This window comes from Pholcus phalangioides, unplaced genomic scaffold (assembly GCF_987345545.1).
Source record: "Pholcus phalangioides strain wild (caught in Gottingen) unplaced genomic scaffold, Ppha-v1.0 ptg000042l_1, whole genome shotgun sequence".
Classification (NCBI taxonomy): Eukaryota; Metazoa; Arthropoda; class Arachnida; order Araneae; family Pholcidae; genus Pholcus; species Pholcus phalangioides.
Genome location: NW_028301628.1, coordinates 19494413 through 19517062, shown reverse-complemented (window position 1 = coordinate 19517062; position 22650 = coordinate 19494413). Strand labels below are relative to the sequence as shown.

The following is a 22650-nucleotide window of genomic DNA, read 5'->3' as shown; positions in this document are numbered from 1 at the left end:
CGTTTTCTGTGGTTTCCAACTTCAAGGTGCGAATGCGAGCCGATCTCCTCGTTAAAAAGTCTTGCCACCGAGAGCAACAGGCCTACAACGTTACAAATATTCAATTATTACACTTCACTCACAATTTGGAGTATAGATTGCAGCACTGAAATATCAAAAACACAACACTAGCTACACACTCAGACTGTTAGGTGCACTCACTTTGTCCCAGACTCTGCCACGAAGCTGGGCTGGAAGAGATCTCGTCAGCGGGATAAGTCCAGTGGCAAAGTTCTGGCGTTCATTCAGGTGCCCACAAACTAGTGAAAGGTTGTTCTTGTTTTTGTACACCCAGTAAGATGCCATTAAGAATATCTCATATTTTTATAAAGGGTTTTGGTGATGTAAACATTATTCAAACCACCCCCCCCCCCTTATCATCAAAAGACTGGAAACCCAATGCTGACATAATACTTGAATGGCCCCTTACAGATTTTGGCAACAATTTGATTTTGTAGAAAAGATCATATAAGTCGATAGTGCAGGAGCATCTGCATGTACAGGATATCTGTATTTAATGGTGAGCTTCGATTACTGAGAGATTAGTGAAGTGAAAACTCGAATTGTGACCAAAAACCCTACTCAAATTACTTTGATGCATGCAGATTTCAGTGATGTATTGCATACGAAGGCCTAAATTTCTCCTGAACCAGAACACAGATATGCTTTGTTGTAGACTCTCTTGAACGCTGTTGCAATTGATGCCCGATTGTAGCCAGAATGATATTTGTGTAATTGGCTATGAAAAATTTTGGAGACAATTCGATTTTGAACTTTGCCAATCTTTCAGCGCTTGTAGCTCACCAATAAATCACATATTTCGGTGAAAATGATGTCATCTTATAGGATTTTTTCCGTGCTCTCCAAATATGTGCTTAATTGTGTGTAGGTCTCTTATAAACTTCACAAATGCAGAGTCTTTTTTTTGGCTTGACATATTTTTTTCCATAATCAATTATCCACTATAACTTGAAAATGGTTTAAAATAGGACAGGGTTGGTGGGGTGATCTATCATCCCCTTTTGTTTGGCAGAATAGGTCGGATTCACTCTGTATATACAGTCAAACTCTGTTATAGCACCTGTGATTCAACGCCAACCTTGCTTAGCACTAGAAATTTTCAGTAAAAATATCTTATATTTTCTATATAAATTACAACAGTTCAAAAGTGATCAGATATAAGGCCAAACTTGTTATAGTGGCATAGATCTTGTTGCAAATTCTGCAAAATAAATGGAGGCGTTGAATATATTAACAGGCATTCCTAATTTTTGAGTGTAAATCAAAATTTAAGAATAACTGTTTCTCCCCTGATTCTTAGGGAATAAAATATAAAAATAATAAATTTATCAAAAAATGGAAATTTGATCTAATGAATTTATTTACAAGGATCACTGGATATGAGAGATCGTCTACATTTCATGCATAAACATACAACAGGAATAATTTAATCTTGCTCTAATCACAATACTGTTTCAGTATGTGCACCATTAGAGGGGTCAGAAAATGGACCAATGAGTTTGTTTTCGGGTGATGGAGTATCAACAACATTCTGACCATACACCGGGAGATTTCTAATACCATAAGCAGATGACTGGGATGGAGAATCTGGTATCTCGACCATAGTCGGAGAAGATCGTGCAAGCTTTACCTTTTCACAGAGGTAGCTATCTATAGAGAACTGCCTTTCGAGAGGTTTCCTTAGTTTCAAGCAAGAGGATGGATCAGAAATAGCATGTTTTGGCATGACTTTTTCAGTGGCTCCATCTTTCTCATGTTTCTGTGTTGCCTGCAAATTATAGTGACTAGATCTATTAGGGAATGGTGAGACAAGAGGTGTGTGCTCATCATCAGAGTAGAAAGGGTCTGCTTCAGACTGAGGGCTTGTTACTTTTGGACTAGTCGGAGAAGCTTTTTTATATGTGACGACATTTTCTGTTTCTGTAGAACTGTCAGATGATGATTCCTTGTGTTTCTCTTCTACTTTTACCTTTTTAGTGTTTTTCCCTTTCGAGGGCCGCCTAATAACCCTATTCTTTTCTTGAGAAAGCTTTTCTGGAATCTTCCTAGTTGCCTGGGGAGGTTTGGATTTCAGTATATTTGAATCACATTCAGCTGGAAGTTTCTTGCTGACACCATTGTCATGAATAAGTGATGATGGTCTTTGTGTCGGAACTCTGATAACTGGTTTATCAGGTAAACTCACTCTGCTAGGACTTGAAGCAGCAGATATGCTGTCAGAGTATTCATTGCTTGCAGTTCGTGCAAGTGATGCTGGTGAAGACCTACATTCGATAACTGGTTGGAAATGTTGACTCTGAGTTATTGAACTTGTTTCTAGATCTGTTATGGAATCTGTCAGTGAGAGAGCGCTAAAAAAAACCAATCAGAAATGATTCAATTATCAATTATGTATTAGTTCATGTAATAGCAACTGCATATTAGAATTATTCTTATATTATTCAATAATAAGATTAATAAGTAAGCTTTATTTAAAAGTGACGGAATTTCTTATTTGTCATTATTATTGCTATCATTTTGGTTTATACCTCAGCCAACGAATGTGTCTTGATTTATGAATTTTTCTGCAAAAAAGATTTTTTGCAATATTTTTGCCATGGCTGCTGAATACAGAGGGTAATAAACATTTTATTTATAGGCATCGGAGCCCATTTGAGCCCCCCGCCCCCGATAAATTTTGCAAAAATAATAATTTAAGGAAATATTAAAAAACAATAATTTTTCTGAAAACAATGCAATGCACCCTCCCACTCCTGTGTACGCACTTGAGTCCCATATATTCGGTACGACCAGCAACTTTCAGTCCCCCCACCCTAATGTTTTCGTCATGTCGGCGCCTCTGATTTTAGTTGATATGTGTGTGTGCGCTAGCATAAAAATGCTGGGTCATGAGCTAAATTTTTATACCAATGAAAATTTATCCAATGAGCAATGATTACTGGAGAGAAAGGTTAATTTATTTCCGCCTCAGAATCACACTCTCTTCCACAAAGATTTTGAGCCATTTAATTTAAAATGAATAATCAAGCCAAGAGAAAATGCATTAAAAAAGAAAAAAAATCCTTGGGCTTGAATGGTTTCAGTGCATATGGTAAGACAATATCAAACTGAACAGTCTGGATATATTAGGAACATATCTTTTCTATCTGCATGTACGTGGAGAAATGAGCTAACTGTATCACATAGCATACTACCTCACACACTTTTCTCTATTATGCTTGCACAAAGCAAGCTCGAAGAAGCATACATTTTCAATTTCGCTCATTATGTACAGGGTTTGTACAATCATGATGCTTGTGCAAAATTTCTCACACATGCTCAAGCATGCTTGCAGAAAAATTTTGCATATGCATGCTTACAGTTATGTGTGTAGGCACCTTTACTAACTACAGATTCTTGCATATTTATGATATTGTATAAATTTTCAAGTGTGCAGATAACTATTTATATATTTTTTTGCTACTGTTTGCATGTCTTGCACAGGATGTTTCAGCAAATTTAAAAAATGTGAGACATGAATCATAGTTCCAACTTTAGCACAAATATATTCAGAGCTCAATATTTTTTTCAATTATCAAAATTCAATGAAATCTGTCGATTACCTGACACATAGCATAGGTGAGTCTCTCGCAGTTCTTATATACATGACATCTATATCATAAGGACCATTCATAGCACAAGCTGGGTTCAAACCAGTAGTTGAATTAATCTTGGTATCGAGATTATGCTCCTCTGGGTCAGACAGAATGGGACTCAAGGGATTAGAAGGAGCACCACTCGACATGGTGGCTGCTGTAGAGTCTGTTGCATGCAAAACACGTTGTTCTTCTAAAGCATCTTCAAGAGCTTCCTCATTCAATGTTTCCAAAGCTCCAACAATCATTGATTCTTCCATTGTAACCTTAATATAAATAAAATAAAGATGATTACAACAACAAATCAGGATGAATAAAAGTGTATATCAAGTTTCAATTTCTTGTTAGAGCAATTCAATAAACTTCGAAGAAATGTTTTACATTACTCTAGTACCTAATATATATTTTTTCAAATTAATGTAAAGCTTCTGAACTCCAGATAGAAGAGAAGAAAAAAATTGGACAAAATAATAGCAATAAGAACCTTGAATTAAGCAAGTAGGCTTGATTTTGCTTTTTTTAAAAAAAACATTTTTGTAATTGTACATATGAGAGGCAAATGGGCGGTATGATGTCCACTGTTGAAACACTATGCTATGGAACACATAGCATAGTGCATATTGTACATTATGTGTTCGATAGCATAATGTTTGACCAATGGTCATCATAATGCCCATTTGTCTGGATATTGAAGCTAATGGTCTTTCATTTTCCAGAGCTTATAGGAGGAATTACAATACACACACACAACAAAAAAGATTAGTTTCTGGGCCAAAAAAAAACCTGCTTCCCTATCACATATTCTAATTCAACTGCAATGAACTGAATTTTGTTTTATTTAAATACAAGTGGACTCTTGATGATCTAGCCATGCACCACTCCGGCCTGTCCAGTAATCCAGCATATTTAGGCCAGTTCTCTTTGAGCACAGAAGAGGAAAACATGTCCTGCATGTCTGTGCAGGACAGCTACAGAAATTTGTCATATTTAAATGGACTTTTTAATTAACTTCCAGTGATCCTGTGATTTTGACAGGGACATCGGAAGTGTTTTATCATCTGTTAAACTCCAAAGCAGAAATCAGCGACAAACCCCACATGCACCCATCCACATTCCTCTGCAGAATTTCTAACAAATTGGTACATGTTGGAATGTGTGTGTGTACGTGTAGTGAACCTGACGTGAGATTTGTTTCTGTGTAATGCTTTTTATGTGTAGTGCTGCCATCTGCCATCAATTTTTTTTAACTCTGAGTGAAGAGCAATGATAGAATAATTGCACTGTTGTAGACCCATTGCTCTCTGTGACTACACTTTTTAAAGGGGAGATGGTTCTACCACAGGGACCAGATAATTGTGCGAATAGAACGCGAACAGAATAAATACCTTAGGAAAATCCTCAGGGCCCCATGGTTCTTGAGAAACAAATGCATTAGAAAGGACATGCAAGTTGAAACCGTATTTGACTTCGTTCAGAGACTTGCTAGAAAATTCTTCGAAAAAATCGAAAATTCTGAATCTGATCAACTACGAAGGGTCTCGGAATATGATAGTAACCAGATCCCATCGAGAAGGAGGCCCAAAAACATTTTGAGTCTTCAAAGACCAAATGTTCCAGGACTTTAGAAGTCACAGAAGCATTCACAAGAAACAAACGACAACTCACTTGTCATAAAAACATATTTCATGTAAGCAAAACAGATTGGTGAAAGTAAAAACACACAATTCAGAGTAGTGTAGCAGCCGAGCAGGTTGCTATAGCAACAGCGAACTCAATGTAAAAGCGACATAAGCAACAACAGGAGAACCCCAGATAACCACAATAGGAGAGCTCCGGATAACAACAATAGGAGAGCTCCGGATAACAACAATAGGAGAACTCCAGTCAAACAATCAACCCCTTGGAAAGAAAAGGAGCATTCATGAAAAGGGTAATCGATACCTTTGGAGGCTTAGACCCCCGATAAAGGGAAGTAAGGGCCCTTTCACACGGAGCGGATGCGGGTCCGGAAGAAGTTTTAACAATTGGAATATACTGCGCCTTTCAGACGAGCCGAAAAATCTCTGCACCTAGGAAATGTTCATGCGGGCCCGGACGTCGTCCGCATGTGTCAAAACCTAAGTGCGGGCTCCGCATCCGCACATAGAAGTTTTGACAATAGGTTTATTCGGAGCTATTCAGACTATGCGGATGCGGAGCGAATTCGTCCGCATCTTTGGCTACTTTTTGAAGGTGATTTTTCACGGAATTTTTTTAATTATTTGCCATAAATACCCTTAAAAACACCATATGATGGTCCCTGCTCATTAATATAATGTACCTACATACGTGTATCCCTTCGTTTCCTTCTGAGATTGAGATATAGAAACTTTAACTGCCTTTTGTCCATATTTCACAATTTTATACAATAAAACCTGTCAACAACGGCCACTGACGGGACCAAAATTATAAGCCGTTCTGTTCATTATGAATATTTAATTGACTAAATACTTTAATAACTTTTAAATTTAATTTAAAAATAATAATTTTTTTCTTTTTAAATTTTTAAAATTATTTAAAAATATAAATATCTGAAATATTATTTTAAATATTTGTTATTTTTTTTAATTTTTAATCTGTTAATTTTTTTAAACTTAAAAAAAAAAACTTTTATTAAACAATGTTATCCACGTACGGTGTTCACTCAGGGCCAGATTAAGACGTTTGAAGACCCTAGCGCTTGAATAGTTTTGGTGGTTCCCCCCGAATACCTACAAGTATATTTTACTCAATATTTAGTCTATAAACTTAAAAAAATGAAATTTTATATTTCAGAAGTGACTAATCTAAGGATGGGATTTCACTCTAAAAGGTTTATGAAAGTTATTTTATAAAACTTGAAAAAAGCAACTAATAAATTGCAAGTGCAACCGATAAATATATTAGTTGCTTTTTTAAAAGAATTATTATAAAATTTTTATAGTGTAATCCATACTTGAGGCCGGGATTATACTATAAGGTTTGGTAAAAGATCTTTTATAAAAGTTGAAAAATTCAACCAATAGGCGCATCGTTTGCATTCAAGCAAATGCAACCGGTGATCTTAATGGTTGAATTTTTCACGTTTTATCAAAGAGCTTTTACAAAACTTTTATAGTGTAATCCCGGCCTAAGACAGAATTGTGATGTGAATATTTCTAAGCACAGACATTTTGAAAGTCCAAACCCCTCCCTTTTTTTATACTTGCAAATTCTTTGATATTTGCTGAATTTTTTTTTTTTTTTTTGGAACATCGAATGTTTTGGATGTTTTTGGATTGGATTTTTCGAACATTGGATGTTTTTGGAATTTTCTTTCATATTTTTCCGAAAAGACAGATTTTTTTTCAAAATTTTTTGAAAATATTTTAAGATATTTTCTCCCATCGACTACTTGTGAGGATCGGAATGGAGGCATCTTTAGGCTCAATGATAAAAACCACCAAAGAATGCCTCTAGGCTGCCTATGGGCACTGAATCAGGGGTGAAGGAGAAAAATAATTACAAAAATTGCGAAAAAACAGTTTTTATGCACGAATTTCGAACTAAAGATGCGGGCGATTCATCCGCATCTTCAGCGCTCATTTGAAAGGGTATGCGGACCCGCATCCGCTCCGTGTGAAAGGGGCCTAAGATACAAGGAGGAGGGAAAGAAAGAAAATGTAACAGAGGAAAAGAGATAAGGACAGCAGTGCTGGCTCACTCCCCCCCCCCCCACACAGAAGTAAGAAGGAAGGAAGGAGGGAAAAACAAAGCGAAAAGTACGACCGGGGATGCACACCTCGCCCCCCCCTCTCTCCCCTATCGTCATAGTGATGCGAGGAGCAGGAAGTAAAATTGAGAAGGGGAAAAGAAGAAACCCAGATGGTGAAGTATAATGCACTCTCCCGCCAGGGGGGAGCTGCATACTGCAAGCAGAAATGTAAATAAACATACGACGACATTGTAAATAAAAACACGTGAAGGGTAACGCCCACACTGTACTGTAAATATTGGTGGAGGGATAGAACCAATTATTATTGAATATGATAAATAAACCAACTATTATGAATGCAAGTATATGTAACTGTAAATAAAAAATTTTGTAAATAATAATTCTAAAAAACTGTTAACGTAACATGACCCGGCCCTTGGAAGATTACTCCTTATAACGCCCACACTGTACTGTAAATATTAGTGAAGGGATAGAACCAATTATTATTGAATATGATAAATAAATCAACTGTTATGAATGCAAGTATATGTAACTGTAAATAAAAAATTTTGTAAATAATAATTCTAAAAAACTGTTAACGTAACATGACCCGGCCCTTGGAAGATTCCGTTTTTCGATAGCCCGTAAACATTCATGACAGAGGCCCGTTCACCCCGGAGCCGAGTATAGCACTAAAGTGCGAAATCGTTAAGATAAAATATACGCAGTCATATATCCGGCCCAGCCTCGGAGAAAGGAGAGAGCGTCACGAACCACGAGAACAACGAGTAAATGCAAAATGTAAAGCCCGTCAGGGCGCCAGCTTCATAAAAATGGAGCACACATATATAAAAGTCTGCATAAACGAAACATGGCTACACGCAAATAACGCTAGCAGATGGCGGCGCTAAATAAAGGGGTATGCGTTGCTACAACAGCAACGATTGGAACCCTGTATCACCACTCATGGTATTGGTATTGGTAAAGGGGAGATCAGCTCACATTCATGCCTCAAAGTTAGAAATCACAGAAAACCAACTTCAGCTGACCACCACTGTGGCAATGGTGGAGATGTTTACTGCAGAACATTTTCAGTCAGCCAAGGGCTCGTTGCAGAACAATGTAAAACATTTTGCTTTGGGACTGCGAAAATGCTCAACATGAACTATGCATAGAAATTTTGGATATTTGAATAAATTCTGTGAGTATTCAAACTTGAGCTACAAAATACTGAGTGTGTTTGAGCACTCTCAGCTCAGACACCACTGGATTTTGGAAATCAGGCACACCCTGGTCTGATACGTACCAGATTAGCAGGCATCTACTTTACAACTGAAACAGGATATATTGAGGCTGAAATTCACTTTCATATATGAAACAGGGTTTATACAGGATAAAATCTCACAAAATACCTGGTTTAACACTGGATTCCAATACGCGGGCAGCTTGTAACAAAAAGAAATGAGTATGAGAGACAGTTCATATTTATCAATAATAAAATGGAGAAAAAAAAGAATACTATAGTCTATTATAATTTTTTCCCCCTTCAGAAACATTTTTCCTTTAACAGAAGGTTTGATTACCTTTGTACATCACGTTCTTACGTGGTTATTTTTCCCATTCTTACAAATTAGACAAAACTATGAATTCCTCAGACAAGAGGTTCCCAAAATTTTTGAATTTGCAGCACCTTTTAAAAAGCAGATTATAATTTAGAAAACCTAGCTGTCAATCTCTTAGCACTTCAGCTACACCATAAATGTATGGTTTGAGAAATCCAAAAAACAAACAGGCTGATAAAAAAAGGGACATTCCGAACCATCAGGATAGAACTGTCAGTTTGCCTCCCTTATGGAGTCATGGTGTTGTTCGTGGTTCCTATTTCAGTTTGCCTAATATAAATTTGACTAGATTATAATTGACAACTTATAATTTTCATAAACATGTATCTACATGAATTTATATAGTACCTAAATCGTTGATTAAATAGTTGTTCTTAGGGGATTAAAATACAAGAATAAATTTACAACTATATTACCTGTTTCTCAAGAATGCTACTGTTACTCCTGGCCCGTGTGAAAGATCTTGAATCTGTACTGTCTGATCTGTTTCTGGAACTTCCAGCTGGTGCGGTTTCTTTCCTCTTGAAATCAGGAGAGTCAGTCACTGATAACGAAGTTAAATGTTGAGTATTGTGTGAAAGTCCTGGAATGTGAAACGTTGACCGAGTTGGAGAGGTATTCTGTATCTGTTTTTCAGGAGTACCAGTGGCTTCTTGTTCTCTCAGGGTGAGAATCAAAACCCTGAACAACTCCCAATCTCCAAAAGACATGTTCATAACTTTTTTCAATTCATCCAGGTTACAAGTCAGCAAAACTTGACCGTTTATGTTATGCTCCTTGAGAACATTACTGTAAGAAGAAATTTTCTGTTTGTCTAGTTTCTGGAGAGTTGGTAGTAGCGATATAACACCGTCAACAGACAAAGAACTCAGTTTCTGATCTGTTTTGATTTCCTATAAAAAATTAAATTGCATCAGACTTGAAATTACCTGATGAATAATCTATTAATTAATATTTCTGTAAGGAAAAATCTTAATGAAATTACATTTAACTTTGACAAAATAATTAATCAACACACTCGTCTCTTTAAAATTAAAACAGCATTTAGAGTAAAATGAAATGCTGAAGAGTAGGCTGTCTACAGTGCAGTCCCGCTCAACATAAACATATTTTCTAAATGAAGAAAATATCTGTCCTCTGTAGCTTAATGGTAGAGCACTTGCCCAGACTATTAGAGATTGGCGGTTCCATTCTCACACAAAGGAATGTGAATTTTCTTTCTGAAACTCATCTTCACTTGGTATCCAGTCAACTGTACTTTGTAACATTTAAAGTATTTACATGAAGAAAAAAAAATTAAGTAACATAAAATGCAGTGCACATTCTATGTACGACAAAAAATAAAAAAAAACAATCAACTTATTTCCTATGTTTCACTATATTATTACTATAAGCTTAATAGGCCTGTACCCCAATCATGATAACATATATTAAAAAACATTGGGTCCTTTCCTATGTATTCAACTCCCATTTCTACCTACAGGGAAATTTGAGTTATGTCTAAATATTTTAGACATTATTTAGTTGGTGATAACATGTTTTATAAATTAGCAGGTAAGAAATGTAATATTGTGATTAAATAATTTTTGATGTGGTGAATTTTCTGCACACTGTGGCAAGACTTTTTAATGGCGAAGCATTCTTGCATTTCAGGGGGTTCAAGTTAGTGGTGCGAGTCGAACAATCCTGATTTTGAGGAAAAAGGATTTGCTAGAATTGTTTTTATAGAGTCGAGTCCTATGTTAGCAATTCTGTGATTTCACAATCTAGTCGCAAAATACTGGAGCTGAGACTTTGTTCATTTTTTCTTCCCATAGCACTTCTAGATCACATTTCTGGATGTTTGAATTAAGAATTGTTGAAAATGTGACTGACTTTAAAACCCTCCTCCCCCTCCATTTGTATCTCAAAGTTGGTTTTTATAAGAGGAAACAAACTTTGACGCTAAAACTCATTTAAAAATAAAAAGTGGAAACTGCAACTTGAACGTTTCACTGTGTGTTTAATTCATTTTAAGTCATTAAAGATGCATTTGGAAAAGATAGAGGTAACTACACAATTATGGCAGTGCCGTCTTAACGCATGGCCCGGGGGCCTCAAGAAAAGTGGGGCCTCACAAAAATTAGAACAGGTTAGAATTTTCGGGGATTCGCCAAGTAGGGCTTCAGAAAAATCACTTTACCCGGGAGCCCATGATGCTCTTAAGACGGCCCTGAATTATGGTTAATAATGACCGGTAAAATTTAGATATTCAATTGCCTAGTATGAATAATTTAAACCTATGTTAAAAGATCATACTAATAATGTCAATGAATTGGAAATATTTACTTCCAAATAAGGTGTAATATCAGGTTTGTTCTGGAAGGGTATCATAGAATATGGCATCATGGGTTCTGCAGTTCCACTCCACCATGGCATCATAGGATTTGGAGATTGCAACATTTGATGCGATATAGGTGATGTCATATTGCACTGGTAATTTCTTTTTGAATTGTCTCCAACCAATGGTGGAGCTGATGGCATCCACCCCATGACAGTGGGAGGTGCCTTTGGAGATGAAAATAGAGATTTTTGTTGAAATTGATGCTCAGCTTGAACTGTTAGCCATTTTGCTGTCTCTCTAGAAGGCTCTAACTTGGAATTAGATGGTTTCAAATCAGTTTTCAATATCTCCGATGCCATTTGATGTTCCTCTGAAATTAATGAAAAGAAGTACTGTATCTAAGTTTTTGATGCATGCAAGTTTTCTTTTCAGAATTATAAGGTTAAAAAAGCAAATAGCAAATGTTGGAACAAAATATTAGGTGGAAAAAGGTTCTTACCAGAAATGATAGGTGGCGCAAGATGAACTGCAGTAGTCATGTTTACAGTCTAATTCACATAACTAAGATCGTTTTGTAAATGTTAAAGTGTGTTCTACTAGTACCCAAAATTTTGTTAGTTGTTAGCAACTTTTAGGTGTAACACAGGAAGTGTAAAATGTCTGGTGAAAAATCCAAAATTCGTCATATCATTTGGTTCCACTGGAATTCCAAACTTGGTGTTTCCGGGGCTGCAACTACAATAGATTCAGACTTAGGAGAGTACACTGTGTAAGTGGCAGGACAATCAAATGCTGGTTCTACTGTGGACATGTAATCCAGCTGGAAATTACCTGGTACTAAAAAGAGTAAAAAAGTTCGCCAGCTAACATACACTGACACACAAGAAGGTCCCAGTGTCTGCCTGGTGCGATCACCATAGAATAATCTTCTATAACTTTCTTCCCAGTGGACGAGCAATCAATTCCAAAGTGCATTGTGGCTATTTGGACAATGTTCATGAAAGTTTGGAGCAGAAAAAGGCATCGCTCGTGAACTGCAAGGATGTTCTTTACCCCCACAATAATGCTAGACCGCACACAGCGAAAACCATGAAGATAAAGCAGTGGTTCTCAACCAGTGCTCCGTATGTACTCTCCAGGGGCTCTGCGGCAACTCGAGAGAATAAAAAAAAACCAGTCAATTAAAAAAAAATTATTATAGATATTTTGAAATTTAAAAAAAAATAAATGTGATTAATAAATTAAAAATAGGCCTATATGGTGTTCTGCCGTAAAAATATTTTACCAGAAAGGGCTCCAAGAGCCAAAAAAGGTTGAGAACAGCTGAGATAAAGAATCAGAACTTCTGAATGAGTTGGGAACTTCTGGACCACCCTCTATATTCTACCAACCTTGCTCCCACTAACTTCCACCTATTTCTGTCTCTACAGAAAAAATCACTTGAACAAGAACAAACCAAACACTTCTAAAGAGGTCAAAAATGAGGTCCTTAGTTTTTTCAACTCGAAAACTCCTGATTTTTTGGAAGAACTTCCCAAAAATTGAAACAGTGATGGTTGAATGTTATTACTTTTGATAAGATATTTCTTGCTTTTTTTTTTCAATATCATTTTTTCCAAACAATAAATTTCTGGCAAGAACTTTGTTCCCCACCTAATACAAAATCAAGACTATGATTATTTAAATACTGCTGAAAAGTGAAATATCAGTGGCATCTAAAACATGTACTCGATAGTAAATAAAAATTACAGTAGAACCCTATTATACCAAGAGTATATCGAGAGTGGTCAACCCTCACCTTATAACTTGACTGCAGTATAACAGGCTATGCAAAAGTGATTTCATAGAATAACCAAGCACATGATTGTGGTCTCATTTTGTTCGATTCCCTAGCACCGTGAAACCTGTACAAAACAGATCAAGAGACTGGAAAAACATTGTTTCAGACAGATTTCTGTTTTATAAAGGTGCTACATCAAAGCATTAATCTTCAAACAGACTATTTTTTGATTCTGTGCAAGACAGGTTTCCATCTCATTGTCCGTCTTAGACAAGTTTCACTGTATATCAAGGTGCAGTGCAACAAGGTTCAACAATTACTACATTAATAAAGTTATTAATTATTAATTTTCTGATGTTAACCTTGAATTATTTTCCTAATGTATGGATCCAAGTTGATAGTAAATGGTAAAAACACCTTCATATCATTAATCAAGAGATTGCCTGAATGAACAGATAAGAAAACTTCAAATTTTCGTTCATCATGATCCAGATCAAGCATTGAGTCATCATCTTTAGATGTTGGCATGCAACAGCGAATCCTAAAAATATAAAAAAATTGCAATGCAGAATTTGTTGAATGCAAAAAATTTGTTATGCAGAAAATGCGTCATAAACACATAATACAAATATGCGGCACAAATATAGATGCAAAAGCTACCATAATTTCCTGCATATAAGCTGCACACAAGTATTATATACCATTTTATATGTCATCTAGAGTACAGCCTTTTTTCTCTCTGAGCAGTTGGAATAAAAAATATTTTATTAAGATAACAGATAGTGTGTAGATGAACTGACAATTTCTTTTTTTAATATGACCAACAACTCTTTCCGTTCCACAAGATTTCATTAGTAGTGAATGAAATTTTCATGTGTGCATTACATGCTGCTGAAAATCATAAGCTAAAAAATTTTTTCGAAGTGACAGATTTTTCACAGGAAATTTTTGTAAATAACACAAAAGTCAAGGGAGAGAAAGAAATGTAAATACAGCAAAGATAATTACATCTGGACCTCTGTAAGTGAATTCTAATGAGAAGCAGTTGTTAAGGCAGGGATTTTTGGAAATAGTTTAGGGAGGTCTGTTAGCTTCGATAAACAGAAAATAATTAACTTATTGCTTTTGCATTATTGTTTGCCAAGTAGCATCATCCACAGACCCTGTGAAATTCATTAGGCACAGGGGGCCTGTGGCTTTCATTTAATAGTCACAAAGGGTTCATGAAGCAAAAAATTTTAAGAATCCCTAGGTTAAAAAAATAATTTTGTGCTGTCTTTTTTTAAATATGTTTTACTGCATTGTAGATGTTATGCTATGAAACGAATCAATTCTCAGTTTCTGCACATTTTCAGTAAGTAATAGAGCCTTGATATTTCAGAATGAAACATATCACTTTCACAACTATGGTTCATCATTGTTCAATTCTATTAATAGAAATCATCTTTATACATCCCACTGTATTACAGTTTGGTTATGAAGTGGAAGGGGTAAACCATGTTCCTTTCCCCGTTTACTGTTGTCAGCACTTGAGAAATAAATATAATGCCTTTACCCATAGACAATGTGCTAAGATTGTGAGACTAAACTATTGGCCAGTTTTAGTATAACTATAACCAAATTGAAAAAAAATTACCTTTCATATATGCTTTTCAAAGATGTACTTTCATCCATTTCAGACTCATGCATTTCATAATACATAATAATCCAAGATGTCCTGTACGGCCACTGTTCTGTGATGTTCACCCAAGATGCTAGGTGGTACCAGTTGAAATCAATATTGAATGCTTTCAAAAGACGGCCTGCATGAAAAGAGTTGATCAAAATAAGTATTATCATTAATGAATAAATAAGATACATAAAAATCCATATAAAATCCATATAATGATTTCAACTGAATAGGTTTTGAATGCTTTCTCATACATACATAACCACTGAAAAGGCGGAAAAACAGGTACACATGTCCTATGCTAATTTAATATTGCAACATCGCCTATACAAAAATTGGTTGTATCTGCCAGTACTTTTATAAGGTAACCATTTCTGACATGACACATATCAAAAACTGGTTTAAACCGTCAAAAACCTAAATGAATGCTTCTGGATAATATTTTGTACACAATGGGTTAATAACATGATGAGAAACTTACTTTTTTGTATATTACGATTTATTTTAAATACTAATTTATTACAATAATTAAAACAAAATATTAATTAAAATTTGCAATTTTGAATTTTTTGACAGACAGAGTCTAGAATAGATAATATATAATTTTAGGGTTCATTTTATTTGAACTACTGATTACTTGTGTTCAATTTACTAAGCAAAATATATGTGATAGGAGTTGACAGGGGTTAGGTTTTTTATCTCAGAAACTTACTCAGTATTAAAACAGACGGTTTAAACTTATTGTCAATGTTATCATTCTTACTTTTGTACTTAGAATAAGTTACGGGAGCTTTTCGTAAGCATCCTATGCAATCAGCATTGCTAAATCAAAGGACATTTTAGTACTAAAATTTAGTATTTTTATTGATAGCTATATTCTAATGTTATGCACAATAAGGATATCTCTCATTTTAGGTATCAGTGATTATCTAGATAATTTAATAAGAGAAATTTACATTACATTTATAGCATAAAAGATTATTTTAAATACCCATCTGTTATCAAAAGAGTACAGCAGATGCTTATATGAATACACATATATAAGCGGATGAACAAATTTTTGAAGGTTGAGAATGATGTTGAATTGAAGAATAATAAATAGTTCCATAGTTTTTCCTTCAGCTTTTATGTCATGCTCTTTTGAAATTGTATATTTTATAGGGAAAAATATATCTATGTTGTCCAAAAGAATTCTGTAGAGAGCAGAAAATTATTTTACAATCATATTAAATATTTATTCTTTGTATAACATAGTGACTTTAAACATTACATGCAATGAATGTGGTTTTTTTTTCTACAGGAATTTTTATATTGAAAAGCAATATTCAAGGTTTTTGAGGTGACAGTTTAAACCGTCAAAAGCTGACATGCGTCAAAAACCTGCCAACTCTAGCTTGTACTAATTAAAGGTTAAATTACACCTGTATGCACCATTGATTAATATGTAACTGTCAAATGAGATTAATTATGTGTCAGGGGCATAAAAGGAAATAGACTAGGAAGGCATAACGATGTCAAAACATATAGTGTATTACATTAGTCAGTTTCATCATTAACACCAAGAGAATTTTTACCCTCTCTCTCAAATTAACATTTCACAAGCTATTGTTTTATTGCATATGATTGGGCATAGTCACTTTAGTTAACTACACAGTTATCTGAGTTGCGTGGCTGTAACATTTTCAGTCCATAAGCTATTTCAGGTCAAAAATACTTATATACATTTTATATTACTTATGTGTGTATATATAGTAGAGTTTCTCAAACTTTTTTCACCCACAGCTCCCCTTTTCCTAATCAATGCTTTTCCGCAGTTTCCAAAAGCAAGTCTAATAAAGAATTGCTTTGAAGAACCTTTGTCAGGGTGTGGCGACACTCACAAAGGTTAGTAGTGGTTTAAGAACCCCTGGTATATAAAAATGTACATTTTCACCTGTCACATAAACAATATTCATAAGACGTCTCATTGAACGTGGATTCACATCGCTAAAATAGTCATCAGTAAGTAATATCTTTGTAAGATCTTGAGCACCAAACACCACTCTATGGAGATTGCTGATACTGCTTGCCATGCTTTCACTTGTTTTCAGTTTCTGGTTTCCTTTCGTTGAGCGTTTATGGTAATTATCTGGATTTGACATACTTGCATTAGATGCTTTACGATTTGTAGGCTGAAAAATCACACCAAAATAAGATCATGTTAGAATATATAATTATGATACAAGGCTCACACTGATTTCTACCTGATAAATTTGGAAACATGCATTTATCATTTTTTGTTTGTATTATCTATGGATACATAGTTCATAAACAAGAAACAGTCAGGTTTTATTGGGTGCAATACAACTCTAATTCTGTGCAATACATGCTCAAACCATAGAAAACATTCTAATGCGTTTGTTGCCATCCCATACATAAGTAATCATAGTAATAATAATGAGAATGTGATCAATCAATGAACAATCAAACAATGTCAACAATCATGAAAATGGTGAATGGAGACAAAATATTACACAAATTTGAAAACAGCATCATGCTTCAAAACTAGGGAAAAAACTACCTTCATAGTAGTAGATTATTATCATTAACAATGTTTATTCATTATTTGTATTTGTAGTGTATTGTGAATTTTATGTCAAAATGTAACTAATAAAGTTGCAGCTGGTAAATAGGGCTCCACACCAAAAAAAAAAAAGCAGTATACTCTGGACTATGCAGAGCCTAATGTGGCAAAAGGGCAGACCAAATAACAGAAATTCCAGAGAGGCCATGCTCACTCCCCCCCCCCCACATAAAAAACATCCTTTTTATACCAATACCCGCTTTCTTATATATTCATATTTTTTTACCTCTATGTACAGAAATAATACTTAATAAATGATAAATGTTTGTTATGCACTTCTGAACTGTACTGTTTTAAAAATTTACTACAGAAAAAGGAAATCCAAGAATAAAAGTATTGCATGTATTTCAAGATAAACTTAATTGCACAAAACAAACTTGTATACAATGTACAGCTATGTTTTTTAACAGACTCTAGTGAGTACAAGGGATCATTTTTATTTATTACTAGCTTACCCGTCGCACGTTGCTGCGATCTCAGAAGAAAGGAAATTCAAGGAAATGAAGGAAAGGGGGAAAAAAACTATGCCAGAAACCTTCGCGGGAGTGTACTTATTTTACTGTTCATTGCTAACTGATTACACAAATATGAAAAGGTAATATTGTTTATAATCATTAATGTAATATTGTTTATAATCATTAATGTAATATTGTTTATAGTCATTAATGTAATATTGTTTATAATCATTAATGTAATATTGTTTATAATCATTAATGTAATATTGTTTATAATCATTAATGTAATATTGTTTATAATCATTAATGTAATATTGTTTTTAAACTAGGCCAAATAGTCATGAGCTGAGGAGTGAACAGTCTACTGTAATTGAAATGCAGGGAAGAATATCGAAATGTGGTTTCTGATAAAGAAATAACTTACAATGGAAGGTGCACCTCTATCTAATTCTCTGTCTTCGTTCCAGTAGTATGTCATCTTTTTTGAAGCATGTAATGCAGCTTGTTGAGCTGCCTTCACTCGTCGTAGTCCACTGTTCTGAAGATAGAATGGCAAATGGACAACATTTCTCAGATATTCATGACCGCTGATACTTGAGTTATGGAAAGCTCGGTTTATGTTAGATTCTATTGCCTGCAACAATAATTTAAAAAAATCAAGTTCAAAGCTGTTCTCAATAGATTAACAATAGAAGACAGCATTAACCCATTTATGCAAAATGGATTATTTTCGATACATGCATAAATACACAGTTTGAAACAAGCTTGTGCCCAACAGGTCGTTTATGACCCATGCCAGATTTCTATGTAAAAAATATATTAGATTTTTTAACAACATACAAATTTGTCATATTCTTACAGAAAATATTAGTTCAATTTTTCTGAAAAAAAAGTTTCTGACACAAGTGAGTTAATGGACAATAATAATAAACTGGAGATTATAAAGCTTTTTAAACATAAATTAGCTTATTTAAGTAGCTTGTAGTACCAGTAGCTTGTTTCTGGCGAGGTAAACTGAGGTAAATGTTTTCAATGGTGCTCAGGAGAAAGAAATAAATTTTTAGATTTTCTTTAATGCTTATTATCTTTTTTTCTGTGTGACTCCCTTGAAAAACATTTCTCCCTAAAACTGTAACGTGAAAGTCTTCAAAGCCTTCACAATGTGTCTAATTAAAAATATGTAATTTTTAGGAAGACATGACGTAAATTGTGGGGTGATGGTAAGTTGAGAGCTTTACTATACTTATACTGCACTCACAAGTTTGATAAAATTTTTAAATTAAAAAATGGAGAAAACGGAACATAGTAGAACAAAAAATTATGTTGTTAGAACACAATTCATATTAAAGAAAACTAGCATTCATACCAATATGACAATATGAGGATCTATGGCTAAAACAGTGAGAAATGGGGCTGATGCATCAGAGAATAGCAAGTGAACAGCATCAAGTACATGAAGAACCTTTTCTTGCTCGCAACTATCCAATCCATCAACTATGACAACCAAACGAGTCTGCTGACTAACAAAAGCATCTAAGCACTGAACCTGAGAATAAAACTTATAGTCAGTTTTTCACACAGTATGGCCTATATGTGATTATCAAAGTATAAATATCTGGCAGAACATACATATTTTCTCACCATTTGAACGATGGTGTCAACTTCTGTTTTGAGTGATGTTATATAGTTCATGGTTTGTGTTGACTCCAGATGAGTTAGACTATGCGCTATTCGCCGCTGATGAGATATAATTAGAGAACCAACCAATTGCACCCATGTATAAAGATTAGATACTAGAATCAAAGCTACAAAGCAGCCAACAGCAATGAGAATGGATCGAACTACTGAGGGCTCTTCTGCTTGTACACTAGTATCTGCTGTACTGGCTATAAAAAGTAAAGCTAAACTGCCCAAAATACATCCAAACACAAATAGAGCAATTAAAAAATTTGGGATGCAGCATAAACGACGCCATTGCCATTGCTGTGCTTGAACTGTAAATGCAAAAAAAAGTAATATTAATCTTCAAACATTTGTATCTCTCAAAAAATCACTCGTACTTTTTTAAGATGTTCATAATTTATCAAAAATTTAACTCTTGATGAAAAAATTACAAGAAATAATGTTTTTTTTACCCCTGCTCTAAACATTTCCTTACACATAAAATAACAATTACAGGGAGCCCATCTTATGAAGCATACCTCCTCTCTTCTAAAAGAAAAAAACATCTCACTAGTCTTCTTTTTAAAGGTAATCCATGGGATCCTATTTTGTGTTTGTAAGTTCCTGACAAAACCTCTTAATTAATAAAATCTTGATTTTATATGATTACATTTATTTAAAACTACAGAGAAGGAAAAAATAATTTATTTGATATGTATGCTTTTCATTTTGGCATGGTTAGATACATGCAGGGTAACCACTTTTATTGTTGTCTAACAGCCAATTTGATTTAAGGTGTAAAAGAATGAATTTTCTTTTGTTTTACACATTGGTGCATGAATTCTTTTTTACCGAATAAGACTTATATGGCCCAGAGAACACTCAAAAATTAAAATTTTTTAACTTCATAAAAATTAATTTTTATTAAATGGCATCAAGGATGATGGGTAACATTTAAAACATTTTTTGTATAATTGAAAGTTTCCGCTAAAGGTAACCAGTAAGAAATTAGCTATCAAACAACAATAAGAGTAGATATCCTGTACATTTTGAGACCATTAGAAAATTACTAAAAAAATAAACACTAACAAACACAGGAAAAACTATTACCAGGTTTAGGACGGAAAACTCTGTAAAAGCGACAAGTGAAAAAACCATATTCCTTCTCAATAGCCATGTACAAAGATATCAGAATTTGAACAATAGAATTATCATTCCCTGAGCTGGTAACTTTTGTTTGTTCAGTAAACAAGAATCTAAAAAATTGAGAGAGAAAAAAATGTTGGTATGCTTTCTGGAATTGATTCCTTTGTTACGAAGCACATTATTGTTGAATATGACAGGGCGTTACTAAATTTAAGAATTAAAAAAGCTTAAAATTTATCTATTTGTGAGTGAAGTAAGCTGTTGAAGAATGGTAGGGGTTTCTAATTACACCTGACATTTTTCATGATACGAATCAGAAGGAAATGAGATAACGTAACAATTTTCACATAATGTCACACCCATAAAGTAAATAAACATTTTTTGAATATCTTTCCAGGGTAAACTCTGGAAGAAAAGACATCTGGTCTCCACCGGGAATAAAACTCAGGTCCTCTTGCAAACTGGGCAAGTGCGCTACCATATACACTACTGGTGACATGACCCTGCCTTCCTAATTTCACTCACTGTAGTGTGAGGCGCTGAGGTAGAGGCATTAGTAGCCACCCTTAAATTCAGCAAATGGCCCTCAGATGGGATGGTAGAGAGAGATACTGTTTTTTTAAGGAAAAGCCATCTAGAGAGCCAAGATGATAGAAAAAAATCGATCTATCTCTCCCTACCACCCTACCTGGGGACCATTTGCTGAAGTCAAGGGTGGCTACTACTACTACTACTGAACCAGACATGCACCTCGTACATATTCCTCTGTGGAACTTCTAACGAATTGGTACATGTTGGAATGTGTGTATATGTGTAGTGAACCTGACATGAAGTTTGTTTCTGTGTAATTCTTGTTGTGTGTAGTGTTTCCATCTGCCATCAAGTTTTCTAACTATTAGTGAAGTGTAATGATTGAATAATTAAATTGTTGTAGGCCTGTTGCTCTCTGTGGTGAGACTTTTTAACAGGGAGATCGACTCGCATTTGCGCCTTGAAGTTGGGAACCACAAAAACCAACTTCAGCCGACCACCACTATGGTGACGGTGGGGTTCGAACCCGATGCAAGTTCGTCCCTATGACCACTCAACCATAGCAGCAGGGTGGCTACTGCCTCTAATTCAGCGCCTTCCACCACAGTGCATGAATTATGAAAGGCAGGGTCTAATATCCAGTGATGTATGTGTTAGAACACTTGCTTGATTTGCACAAGGACCTGGGTTCGATTCCCGGCAGAGACCGGATGACTTTTCTTTCCAAGTTTACCTTGACATAATATCCAGAAAATGTCTATTTACTTGATGTATTGGGCTGACGAAAAGCCATATCTCTTATACCACCCATATAGTTTTTCTTCAAATGGTTCAAAACAGTCAAACTAGTGTAATTATTATTACACAGTAAAACACCCTCTCACAAAAAATTTGTCCACAAGAGAGGGGTGAACATAAATGAAGGGGTTGTGTTATTGAAGAAATTAAAAAAAAAAGGGTTATTACTTTTCTATAAAAGAGAAGTGACAGTTAAGAGTGGTTTTACTGCATTTGAAACAAATAGAAGATGATCTCTAATAAGGTAATTAATTTGAGACACCAAAAAACAAGATAAATTTTAAAGCATGGTGTTTCTCGAATAGCACACTGAAATTCACAAGAAATAATAATAATTACCTCACAGGCTCAGTCATATTGCTCCTTCTTTTACAAGGTGGATTACAAAAGATGACAGACAATAATGTCCTTAATGCACCAAGTTGAGTTGCCAGAACAACACTAACTTTGTTCATTTTAGCCCAGCTGTATTTTTTGCTACTATAGACAACCATGCCTTAAAAACCGATATAAAAGAAATTTACATTTATTTTTTCAAATCTGATTTCATATTTATTATATATTCAGTGAAACCTCAATATAACAATGCTCTACAGACAAAGTAAAAATATTGTTATATGGATTTATCACTATA

The 22650-nt window shown here is 34.7% G+C and overlaps 1 protein-coding gene across 6 annotated transcripts in view; it reads right to left on the bottom strand.

The window, feature by feature from the left end:
• Positions 1–1402: 1402 nt before the first annotated feature.
• The window catches only part of Arms (Ankyrin repeat-rich membrane spanning), a 39546-nt gene continuing 18298 nt past the window's right edge, over positions 1403–22650 (bottom strand). For 3 of the 6 annotated variants that reach the window (XM_089255375.1, XM_089255374.1, XM_089255376.1), the window contains exons 14-26: positions 22356–22512; positions 20652–20797; positions 19521–19873; positions 19246–19425; positions 18304–18513; positions 16735–16972; positions 14769–14934; positions 13495–13673; positions 11358–11722; positions 9446–9922; positions 8820–8852; positions 3663–3961; positions 1403–2411 (exon numbers count right to left, since the gene is read on the bottom strand). In XM_089255375.1, the coding sequence (XP_089111501.1) occupies positions 1502–2411; positions 3663–3961; positions 8820–8852; positions 9446–9922; positions 11358–11722; positions 13495–13673; positions 14769–14934; positions 16735–16972; positions 18304–18513; positions 19246–19425; positions 19521–19873; positions 20652–20797; positions 22356–22512 (3713 nt within the window). In that variant the 3' untranslated portion in view covers positions 1403–1501. The remainder of the gene's footprint in view (positions 2412–3662; positions 3962–8819; positions 8853–9445; positions 9923–11357; positions 11723–13494; positions 13674–14768; positions 14935–16734; positions 16973–18303; positions 18514–19245; positions 19426–19520; positions 19874–20651; positions 20798–22355; positions 22513–22650) is intronic. The other 3 variants (XM_089255378.1, XM_089255377.1, XM_089255379.1) reach the window with 1 other exon arrangement.